Raw genomic sequence first — 12,599 nt, 5'->3', positions numbered from 1 at the left:
CCTTAGCAACATGCAACAGACCAGAGCCAATTATATTAATTCAGTCCAACAGCAGGGAGTAATACAGTGTATGTGCAAATACATTTCCAGTCCGAGGAAGAATTGAGTCACAAGGGCTCTAGGCATGATTTAGTGGGTTCATAACATTCCATGAAAAACGTTTTTCCTTTTTTATGAAATCCAGAAAGTCTGACTGCAAAAACCTGTGCAAATAAACTGAAAGACAAACTGACTAGCCAAGGGAATTCAAAGGTGTTCCTTGACAGCATGGTCCTGATTCTGATTGCACTGATCACACTCCTGATTCAGACCTGAATTAACCCAATATAAATCAATGGTGTTTCCTGGGTGTAAAACTGGTGAGAGTTCAGAAACATTCCCTTGTGTCTTTATGCTTTGGCTTACACACATGAATATATTAGCCATATGCAAAGAGTGAGGAACAGCAGGCTTAACTTCAGACTCCCTGACTTGTTGGTTTGTGCACCAAGATTTTTTGTTGTTAAACAGATGATTCATTTTAATCATTATGTTTACAGCAAGAAAAATTAAAGTCTTACAATGATCTCTGCCGGACTGGTAGTCCTTAAAGCATCTGTGCAATATTCATGCACGATTCTATTTTGTGTCTCCCTGCCCTCTTAATCAAACAGAAGCTACCCTCCACCTCTCTCATTGCACCCCTCCCTTGTGATCTCATCTTTTGAAGGTGCTATATGATCATAAATAGCTCTCCTATAATGTTTGTGCAACAGTTATAATGTTCTTGAAATACCTTCTGCACCATGTGAATGCGATGGTGATGCATGATGCTGCAGTTTAACTCATCCTCATGCTCACATCACAGGCATTATAACTACTGGTCGGACGTGTGAATGACATGGTAGTGAATGACTGAACAGGTAGCGTGTCTTTGCTGCTGCTCTCTGAGTTTCCAGGGATGGTGCTGGGGTGACTCTGTAGGCAGGAATACCAGGGATAATATGCAGATGTTTGCAAAGATGTAAGTGGTGAAAGTACAGGGTTTTTTGTTTTGGGGTGTTTTTTTTTTTGGTCTGCTTAGTTGATGTGGGTACCCCTGTAAAACCCAGCAGCTGATATTTTAATCTGTGGTGCTCGAACCGGGGGAGATTTGGGCCAGCACCCTATTAAACTGGTTTACCCTGTGTATATGTTTGGCTTCTGTGTGTGGTTTTTATGTGCATATTTCTGAAGATGTTACAAAGTATAATGTGATCAACTCTCACACCCCCTGATATTTGCTATTCTGGTCTCATCCCTTAGGGTCTCCTGGTTCCCCTCAGGAAATTCTGGCTACAAAATCTGCTTCTGGGCTGACTCTGCAGTGGACTGAGGGAGATTCAGGGGACAAACCCACAACTGGCTACATCATAGAGGCACGGTCATCAGGTAGGAGGAACTACTGCTGAGGAAAAAAAAATCCATAAAACGTGGACAGGATTTGGTGATGGGAACTTGTTCCCTTTAGTCCACACCATAGTCCTAGCCACAGTGTAATAGTTTGGAAGAATTTATTTGTCCATGAAGCAGAGGAATGGGACCTTTTGAAGAAAGATAAGAAAGACACAGCTCTTCTTTTCTAAATGCCCACCACCAAGTGTTTTTACATAGCAATATGTTTACAGAAGGCAAAAATAGGAACTATGTTAATGGTCATATTTCCTCCTGCTTGGAAATAGTCACAGAAAATTGCCATGAGTACTGTGCCATTTTTCCTCATATGTCACCAACAAAGCTGCCAGTTAAGGAACTGATGTTATTCATAATTTAAAATAATGGACATGTATGCAGTCCCTTTAATGCAGAAGGATCCTCAAGCACTTTGCAAACTGTATGTTTGAGGATCACAGATCCACCACTGAAATACACCTCTTCTGGGCAGAATGCAGCAGCTATCCTGGATCAGTAAGAAAACATGGCTTTTTGCAGTGGACGTACAGAATAACAACATCTCCGATTCATTCTACAGGAGGAATGTGATCAAGACAACAAAGTTATTATGTCATGGGATCTTTATTGACTATGGGTACGTCTGCACTTAGAGCTGGGGGGAGACATCCCCATGCTCGCCCTAAAGTTAGAGTGTAGCCACAGCAGCACAACAGGCTAGCCGCCCCAGATACATGCTTAGGGTCTCTGATAGGCACGTATTATCCATCCCTCTACTCGCACTGATGTGGCTACATTTTGGTTTTAGTGCGCTAACTCAATGAGAGCTCGCGTGGGTATGTCTCCTCAAGCCCCGAATTCCAAGTTTAGACACACCATATAAGGGGTCAAAGCCTCATTTTTGTATCTGCTCTGGCAGATGGCACCTTCAGCCGTGTCATTCTAACTAATGCTGGATGTTAATTCAGACCTGTGTCAGAGAGAGGAGTGCCACCGATGGAATTCCACTAAGGTTTTTCGTTGGCACTCTCCCAGTACTGATTAGCTAAACCATAGGCTGAATTATTGTGATCTTCAGCCCTAGGGATATAGGCTTCCCTCATGAATTCCAGCGTTCCACTGTGATTCCATTACCTTTTCCTATTTTCAAGGACTCAACCTTGATCATGGTTTTCAAACAAAACTAATAAAATGCGCACATTCTTCAAGGATTGGAGTGTCCAAGTTTAACAAGGCCTTAAGTGGACTGGGTTTGGGCCTTGCTGCTGCCTCAGTTTCCCCTTCTTGGGCTTCCCAATAACTGCACCCAGACTTCTGTGAGTTGAGCAACAGCTCATCTTGGGTGGGGTGGTTTATTAAAACAGTGCAGTTTAAATGTTATATTAAACTAAAACAAATTACCTCTCCCCCTCCATTGTCTCTTCAGCCCCTTACTGGTCTCACCAGTTCTTTCCACAACCCAGTTCCTGCTGCCTAGCATTTCTTCAAGCCAAGCTTCTTAAAGCTGTTGACCCTCTTAAAGTTTTTGTTCCTGACCCCACTGCAGGTAGCTCCAGCCAGGCCTTCTCCTCTGGCTATTGGGGAGAGCCTCTTTCCCACTCCTCTCTGACCTTGGTCCCCACTGAATCCCCGCAACAGCCTCCTTGCAGGTGTATCTCCCCCATTACCCTGGTGTCAGGACTTCAAATCCAGCTCTCTCACCTCCCCAAATCACTCAAAGCAAAGGTACTGTCAGATTTATCTCAGACTCTGGGCTTCTCTGAAGAGACCTCCCCTAGGTCTTTCTTAGTCCCTATTTTCCCTCTGGCTAAGGGAGCAGACCCACTCTTATAGGAAGCCTCATCCCCAGATTGCCATCATCAGATATTCAGTCACCTGACCCAACTACTGGCCCAAGCCCAAACTCATCAGTTAGGACCAGACAAGGCACAGGTGGGGCTAAGTCAAAAGCCCTTAAAGGGCCCATCCTGTAACACTCAGACAAAACAGTCATTGAAGCTTGTTAGCCAACTTTTACCAGTCCAGACAAATGGCGCTCAATAAAACAAGAGTATTTGAGAGCGAGGCCTACATCCCACTTACCTATCACATACTAACAAGAAAATGTTAAGTGCTGTGCTGAAAAAACAAGCGTACATAAACTATAGGAGATCCATTAGCTTCAACCTTCCTTTAAGATATCCTGGTGAATCCACTGTCACTCACATCTTGCTGTAGATGGCTAACCCCAAGCTCTAATGTGTTCCCCTAACACTGTGGAAACAAATTACAAGACTTCAGAAGGAGCATTTCCATGTAAGCAGATAACACTGCAGTGCGATGGCTACACCACAACTCCCTCTCATTGTCATGCGTGGCTCATCATTTAAGTGAATGTTTTACATTCACTGCCTAGGGATTCATAGAACGCTGGCGCTTTGTGCGGAGAGAATGATCCTTCCATGGCAAGCTTGAGCCACATTAACTCATCCTGGCCCTACTCTACTGAGCCTGCAAACAAACAGGGGAGAGGTGAGGTCTCTTAGTGCTCCTGCTCTTAGGATCTGATTGTTAAACCATTTAATTCCTCCTCAGATTATTTTAATCCTATTCATGCTGCTGTAGCATGTGAACTGGCCATTTGTATGCTAGATTCCAGTTATTAGTTCTGGTTGAAGCTGTAGAGAGCGTGAAATGTGATCCAAGTGAGGAGAGGGACTAATTGCAATGTTTGTTTATTTCATGCAGGCTTCAGCTTCCTTTAAATATCTCATTCTTCCTCATCTCTGCATGCAGGAATTTGCCATCTGAATTTAGAGCTCAGCAAAAGAAGGGGGCTAATTTCCACTGCCCATGCTGGGCATTTCAGAAAAACATCTTTTTTTAATATAATGCTAAGAAGCTGTTCCTGCCTTCTGGGTTGTTACTGAGCAATGAAACGCAGGTTTGAGAGACTTTTTGGTTTTGTTTTTAAACAGTTGCTGTTTCAGAGAAAAGCAGTTGACATGTGCCTTTCACATACAAAGCAAGAAAGGGGAAGTCTCCATCTTTCTGTGACCAAGAACAGAAGCATCTAATAGGCAAATAAAAAGCTTTAGCATGATGTCAATATTTAAACACTGTACCATTACCTTAGGGCTTTGGATCTCAGGTGTCATCTATTATAGGCCTCATTACCCAAAACATTAACTGCCGTATCATCTCATTTATCCTGCTGTAGCTCTCTGCCAGAGCTGCCTTCCACCAGGGAAGGAGGGGGCTTAGAGTAATAAATGCTGGCCTCTGCTCTGAGTTGCCACTTCATCAGGTTGTTCTTTGCACTGCTCTGTTTCAAGAGGCCCTTCTGTCCTGCTGCCTTTTTCTTTTTATATACACAGGTAAGGGTATTTATCCTGCCTCTCTGCTGTTCCCCTGGATCTATGTCAGGTGACCAGCCTGCCTACCTCCTCCACATCTAGCATATAATTCAGACACTGGCACAGAACAGACAGAGCGACATTTTTTCAGAGATTTCAGGGCAAGTGGGAGAATTTTCAGAAAAACAGAGGTCTCTCCCGTCCTGTCTCCATTCTGTGGCAGGAGAAATAGATTCCAGCTCAGTTCCTCCTGCGTTACAGTAAATTCCACTGAGAAGTCTCTGGTGCACTCACAGTAAATATCACCTAGGCCACTTGTGTAATGTGTATCAGATCATGCCTTCTGCTTTTATGTGCAGAGAACAGGCAGAGAATGGCAAACCTGTCCAAATGGCCCTAATTTTACCACAGGGAAGAGTTAAGTGGTTTTATCTGCGTTCTGCGACACTGTGGCATCCCGTGTGCTTCCCCTCCATGTGGCTGGAGACTTGTGGCTGGTGAGGAGAGGGGTGTAGTCTGGGGAGCACCATTTTGCACAGAGTTGTCCCCCTCCAAGCCCACAGCTTTCCTCATGGATGATGTTGCAGACTCCCCGCCCCCTGCTACTGGCCTCCCAAAAGGTTCCTGAGGGATCCATGCTGCCATGGATATGTGGAGGGAATAGTACAGAGGCATTGTGCCTTAATGCCTATGTTGGCCTCCTGCAGATGCTCTGAGATCTGTGGGATTTCCTTGCAGATCATAGGATATTTCCAGGGTAGGCAGGCCATGGATCTGCCTGCTTTGTGGGACAGACACCCAATGCCCAGGACAGGATGATGCAAAGTTTCCTGGTGCTGACCTGGTTTTTCCCTGTAGGAGGGCATGGCTTAACCCTATAGTAGGAAAATGCATTTAAACATGCTTCCAGTTATTGTGGTTTCTAATATAGGCCAAATAAGCCTCCAATTGCCATGAAGCCCATATTTAGAATATAGACAAATCAGGCAAATATTGTATCTTGTCCTCAAAATTACTCTTCCCAGAGGGCAGACATTTTCGGGAAGAACCGTTCCACTCAGCGTGGGGGTTTTCCCTCCCCTAAATGACTGAGGCATTTTGTTTCCCGGAGCCCTGTGGACTGATCTCTCTCTAGCTCGTCACTGGTCTCTTGAGTAATGTTTCTTTTTTTTTCTTTTTTCTTTTTTTTTTTTCATTTTCTATTTATTTTTAAGCAAATAAGTAAATTCCTTGTTTAACATGGACACAAACCAGCAAAATTCAGTAAATTCAAAGTGAAGGATGCAGCTGCATCTCTGGCTCCTGCCATGGGGCCTTTCATTTGCTCCTGCTTCCGAACTGTGTGCAGTGACGGTTTGTCAGCCTTCACTTTCCATTCTTGTCCTTTTGTTAGTTGGCATCATAACCCAAACCTTTCCCTTTACTCAAGAAATTAACATTTTAATCTTGTCATTTGTGGGATGAACACTGACCAAGTACAGGAGGCCCTAATGATCAGTAGCTTCTATTCTTGTAAATCTCCTGATGTCTGATTACTAGCAAGTTTTATAACACAGCTTTCCAGTTACACAAAGAGAGAAAAGCTAGTATTTCAGAAATGAATAATTGACAGGTTTCCATCTAGCCCAGCTCCAGCATGCCAGTCATTTGTCACCTAGCCTGTCTTATAAGAACCAGAAGCCTCTGTTACTGACTGACAGTTTTATGCAGCATAGAGACCCTGATTAATTGTCCATGATATCAAGCTTTTGTGTTGGTGTGGTGTCTGTTCGAACACCTGCAGTGCACAACACTGCTCACCATTTCAGAGGAATAAACTGTGTGCGTAGCCGAGGCTCAACATGACGATAGGTAGGAGGGGTTAGTGTCTTTTAGAGCGATTAGAGCCTTCTCGCCACACACATGCGTATGCCTCTCAACGCTGATGGAGAAATCGAAGCTTGAAGATAGAGATCAGATTCTTGTGTCGGCAGGAAATGAGGCTGGGCCTTGATGCGGTGTAGCATTTATAAAAACAGGAAGCAAAAGAAGATTGATTTTTCAAAGGAACTCTCCTTTTGGTGTCATATATTTACCCCTCCTATCAGATTCCACATACACAATGAAAGGTAATAAGAATTGAAAGAATGGACAGATGTTATTGAGGCAAAAGCAATTGAGAGTAATATGACTGCATCCCCATCACCAGCTGTGCTGAATCTCACAGTACGTTAAACAGGAATTGAGTGGGACCAGCTAGCCTTGCATCTGTTTTGGGGGTGTTAGTCAGTGGTGCAAACTTTGCTTCTCTCATTGGTTTCTCTGCACTGATACACTGTTGAGCTATTAGTTTTTGGCATGCAAATCCTTCCTTACCATGACCTGTGTGGGAAATATTGTGTACAGTATGCTAATGATTTTCCACTTAATACAGAAGCCAATCTGCCCCCTCCACCCCTCACTTAGGTATCTCATTAATGAATTCTCTCTCCCATGAGCTGCTGACATTTATAGCAAATGTGTTTTGGGGAAGAGGGAAAGTTAAATGCAATAAGGGATTTCATAACTACATGCAGCGACATCGGATAGCAATTTTTGCCATCAAAATAAGCTGTCTTTTTAACCCGACTGTGCTGTCCATCTACAGGCAGACCCAAGTATTCCTGTCAGGAATAGGACAAAGTCTTGTTGGCCAGGTCTTAGTCTTGAAAACCCAAAGGACTGGATTGTGTCTGGTGTGTGCATGTGTTGTGCATTGCAGAGAGAACAAGGAGCCTTCCTCCACTTTCCTGCCTGCAGTGCATGGGTTAGCCCCAACTGCAGTCCTTCCTAGCATTGTGCAGCTCTGCGTGGGCTGGTTTCCTGTAGGGCACAATCTGGCCCAAACCAAGGGTAGTTTGAACCTGGGTTCTATTTCATACAGCTCCCCAAAGTTTGGAATGGGGGATGTGAGGTAAATGGCTCCATTTTGGCCCAGCTTCAGGAGGCAGTCCCCTTAGGATTGGAGCAGAATGTGAGCCAAAAGTGGAGGCGGTCAGAGCAACTGGAATTTCTCTGATACGGCAGTTCTCTGAAGAAACGCCCACCAGCAAACTTCCATGGATAACCTGATATAAACTTGCATCTGAAGGGTTTTTTACCCACGAAAGCTTATGCCCAAATAATTCTGTTAGTCTTTAAGGTGCCACCGGACTCCTTGTTGTTTTTGTGGATACAGACTAACACGGCGACCCCCGATACCTGATATAAACTACAGCTGTGTCCTCTCTCTGCCACCCTCCCCAGCATGGCCCCGGGGCAGGGCAGAGGCAGAAATGCCACCATCAGTCCTCAGGGGGTAATTTCCCCTTGGATGCAGGCTGCACTCTGAGGTTGACTTTCCAGCTCCCTGCAGCAGCTCTGTTGAATTTAGCACGCTGTCTATACAAATAATTTCATGGACTATTTTAAGAACAACAGCAAGAGAGTGGTAGGTTTGTTTCTGTTGAAATTAGTGTTGGAAAAATCATTATTTGTGCTGTTATTTTTTTCCGCCATCTAAGCAATTTGCGGTGCAAATGAATTGCTTTTAAAGCAGATCACAGTGGGCTGAAATTCTGTATCAGTATTTACAAATGTGTTTATGAAAACTCATTCAGTTCTAGCAATTATGACAATATTTTATAGAATCAGATGCAGGATCTAGTGTCAGTGATTGCAGCAAACGTTCTTTGAAAATGTATCCACACTCCACCCACTTCAAGTAAAAAAACATTCCAACCATTTTTTATTACATTGTTAGCTTTGCATGGTGAAAATAATCTAGCTTTACACTGCCCTACATATGGGAAGTCAATATTTTATCTTCTGTTTTACACACATTGTAAAAAAAGTAATTCATAACAATGGTACTTTATGATAACTTCATTAAACTCTGAAAATGCTGGTGAATAATGTATTGGTCTGAATTTTAAACATGACAGAAAAATTGCCTATTCGTTAGTATTTCTCAAATGTGGACAGAATAATAAAATTTTCAGCCTCCTTGTTCAGTCCACTTGGGACTGCCAATCATCTTGATCAGAACAGGTGCAGTGTGGGGGACATGCAGCGCATTACAAATTAGTATTTACTTATGGCAAAATTAAAACATTCACATGGAAATGCACCTACGGCATAAATCATTCAGTTCTGCCCATTATTTTCTGTTGCAAAGGAATAGGCTAAGGGCCAAATTCTGCTTTCACTTACACTGGTGTAATTCTGGAATAACTACAGCGGCATCAATGGACTTGTGAAATCTAGAGTAAGTGAGAACAGATTCTGCTCCTGACATTGCAGCATCGGAACATGACACCAATGATAATGCGGCTGGCTTTTACTTTACTATTATACTGGTGGCACCTCTAGTCAGAAGGAATCATGGAAGTGGTAGACTCTCCGTGCAGAGGGCTTTCTTTCAGTGCAAGCATCTCATACACTGTATTTGTGCAGACTTTGTCTTTCTATTTTTATATTGTCATTAAGACATACTGGGGGGGGGAATGGAAATTAATTACCAAAAATGTTAAAATAAAATTAATAGTCATTGGGCCAGGTCCTTGAAGCCATGCCAGTTTACATCCGCTGAGGATCTGGCCCATTGTCCTCAGCGCTGCAGCTCGAATGCTCCTGTGACAATAAGCATTACTCCCCAACACACAAACGGTGCCTATATTTCATCAGTGGGAAGTCAATGGAAGCGGTAGGTTTGCCGGTCGTCTCTGGAAAATAGGCCACCTAGCCTGACATTAGGGTCCAAAATTCAAAATTGTTGGCCAGAGTTTTTAATCACAGTTGTAATTTTTTATCCTACCACTGGCAGTGACCATCTTGTTGAAAATGACCTCTTTTCATTGTGCTTCAAGTAGATATGAGAATATGACCTACGTAATAGGAAAACAATGCGATACACACTCTGGATGGTTATCAATATAAATATGAGTATGGCTATTGAATATCTAGATTATCTAATTGCGCACATCTCGGGTATAGAACAGGGAGGATTTCGTCACACTCCAAGTTCTATCTGTAAGTTTCACCCATGTGAAGTTTTCATGTTTGGATCTTGACATAATGTAAAAGTAATCACAACCTAGAATGACTGTGGCTCAATAGCCTACCACATTGGTTTGATTTATTTCCTGTGTTGGACAGCAGTAGTTCAGGTATGCACGGAAATTGCCTCATGTTGAAACACATGATTAATAGCAACTCATTTCCACAGAGCAGGAGAAAGAGTGTCCAGTAATAATGCTAATGATGCTCTTTTTTTGTGTGATGTTTTCCTAGATGAAGGACTGTGGGATACATTTGTGAAGGATATCCCCCACAGTGCTACCTCCTACACAGTCGGTCTGGACAAGCTAAAACAGGGGGTGAGCTATGAATTCCGAGTGGTTGCAGTAAATGAGTTTGGCTATGGAGAGCCAAGCATCCCATCTGCAGCAGTATCAGGTAATTGTGCATTCTGTATTATACTTTCTCCACTAGGCTTCCTTTGTGGGGAAAGAGGAGAGAGAAAACCAGAGCCAACAGTTAAAATAAAGCACTGAGGCCCTTCTTAAAAACTGTGCTACTTTTCCTTTATGCCATGAAACCCCATTGAAATCATGTTAAAACCGGTATGATGCAATGATGAATCAGATGCTGATTTTACAGTGGGCCTTTCTCCCAAGGGAAACCATTTTGTAGGAAAACAGGTGCCTACCACTTTAATATTTGCTGAAGAAACTCCCCCAGGAGTCCACATGTAAATTAGCATGTATTGCAACATGACTATACAGTTTGTGATTTGTTAGCTTTTTCCCCCTCCTCAATTCATTTCTGTTTCCTCTCTTCACCTGGGTCCATTCCCTCCCCAGTCTCCTGGGGTAGATATTTCTATGTTATGTTGTATATATCGCTCTCAGAAATGTGCTAGGTGAAATTTACTGGCAGAGTATCCTTCCATTGTATCCTTCCGCTGGCAAGTCAAATTCTCTAAGGGTCCTACCCAAAACGCACTGACCTCAATGGAAAGACTTCCATCACAACATCAGACCCTAAGCCTGTATGGGTTGGATTGTTGATGTTCTTCACACACCTTCCTGCCAGCTCTGTTGTGGTTATCCCCAGTGTGTAGAGATGTGGCCTGAACACCCTTCAGAAATCTCTTTGAACTCAGAGTTCAAGACTTGCCAGAAGGAGAGTGATGGGACTTTGTGAGGTAAACTAGGCTGATGCTTGCTCTGTTCCATTGGTATCCCTGCAGCTGGAGTTTGGTGGCCTGTTGCAGAAGCAGGAGAAGCGGCCCTGGTTAAGGCCTGGCACAGGTGTCTCCTTACCCTTGCTTCCTCCTTCCAAGTTGCTTTTAGGCAAACTGTTAAAACGGCTTTGTGATTCAAAATTCTGGAGCTTCCTGGGGGCCTGGCAGTGCCAGTATCTGAAGCAGGACTTATCTCTTTGCTCCTGGTGTAAAGAACACAAATATCCCACAACAGTTGCACAGCAGAAGGGGGAAATAAATGGTACTATCGCTGTTGCTGTTGTGTTCATTCCCTTCTTTGTCCCTGGGTAACTAACCACTTAGCCCCTATGAACTACCTCTGGATTTCCGCGTGAACTGTCTCATTGCATTCCTCTCCAAGCACAAGGGAGAAGGGGAACCCACTTCACATATTAGCGTGTTTCTCCATTCTGTCGTTTCACACAAAATCTAAAGGGATGTTCTGTAGTTGGAATCATGTCAGCCCCGCTATCCTCTCTTCCCATTAGTAGATGTTTCCTCTAAGGAGCTCATAGAGTTTCCCGTTCGTATGTTCTCCACTTGAGCAAAACAATTTAATTCACTTCCTTTTGATGCTCTAAAGTTTATCTCAAATTGCAGCCTGAAAGAAAGAAGTTTCTATTGAGAATCACAGGCTTAAAAGCTGTAAAGCATTACAGGCTAGTCAGCCTCGCTGGCACAGCTGGATGGTCCATTCAGCCCCCAGCCTGGCCTGTACCACTTGTCTTTTTGGCTTTTTTGGTCCGTGCTGGCCTCCCAGCAGAGGGTTTTCACTGCTACAGAATTCCCAGTGCCCTGGGATGAATCAGGCCCCCCACATCATAAGGCTCATAACACGGCTGAGTTTAGATCCAGAGAATCTGGGCAGTAAAGTGCTCTTCAGAGCCGTAAGAAAGCTAGGAGAGTGGGGGAGGGGGGGCTGCTGGCGGCCCCTGCTGCAGGGAGCCGAAGTTCACCACTGGGGGCAGCTGCGACTCCACCATGGGCAGCTCAGTGGTCTGGGTTCAGCTAGGGCTTTGGTCCCAAGTGAAATAGGTTTCCTGGAATCAGCCATTCGAGCAGGTATTTCTCTGTCTCGCTAACTACAATGTAGTTATGCACAATTGATAATCTATGCCCTAGTGGGAACGCTGAGATGCCCTGGAAAAGGGGATGACTGGAAAGGAATAATAATAATTAATAATTAATAATAGTTACCACTTTTAACCAAGGATCTCAAAGCACTTTATAAAGAAGAGTAAATGTCATTTACCTATTTTGCAGTTGGGGAAACTGAGGCATGGGTGGAGTTAAGATGGGCCACATCAAATCTGTGGATAGGAATAGAACCCAACTCTCTGAATAGCCAGAGTGCTGCTGGTCAGGATGGTTTAAACTGACAGCAGGTGAGGGATAGAGCTAGAACAGCAGGGATGTTGAGAGTTTGGGTTGAGGCACATTGGCACTGGAGAGTGCTTGGACATTACCCACAGGCACCACCTGTATCTCTTGCGAGCGCTGTTGGGTGATGTTCTGGGAAGGCCCAGTCCTCCAAGTGAAGTGACATTTGAGGTGAGTCAGCAGGGCTCTTTTTGGATCCAGGACTGGAG

At 43.9% G+C, this 12,599-nt stretch overlaps 1 protein-coding gene across 1 annotated transcript in view; it reads left to right on the top strand.

Moving 5' to 3' along the window:
- The window catches only part of SDK1 (sidekick cell adhesion molecule 1), a 638,385-nt gene that overhangs the window by 611,373 nt on the left and 14,413 nt on the right, over positions 1-12,599 (top strand). The window contains exons 40-41 of the mRNA XM_077828174.1: positions 1,285-1,410; positions 10,035-10,199. Coding sequence (XP_077684300.1) covers positions 1,285-1,410; positions 10,035-10,199 — 291 coding nt within the window. The remainder of the gene's footprint in view (positions 1-1,284; positions 1,411-10,034; positions 10,200-12,599) is intronic.

This window comes from Eretmochelys imbricata, chromosome 10, assembly GCF_965152235.1.
Source record: "Eretmochelys imbricata isolate rEreImb1 chromosome 10, rEreImb1.hap1, whole genome shotgun sequence".
Classification (NCBI taxonomy): Eukaryota; Metazoa; Chordata; order Testudines; family Cheloniidae; genus Eretmochelys; species Eretmochelys imbricata.
This window is presented reverse-complemented; position numbering and strand designations above follow the sequence as displayed.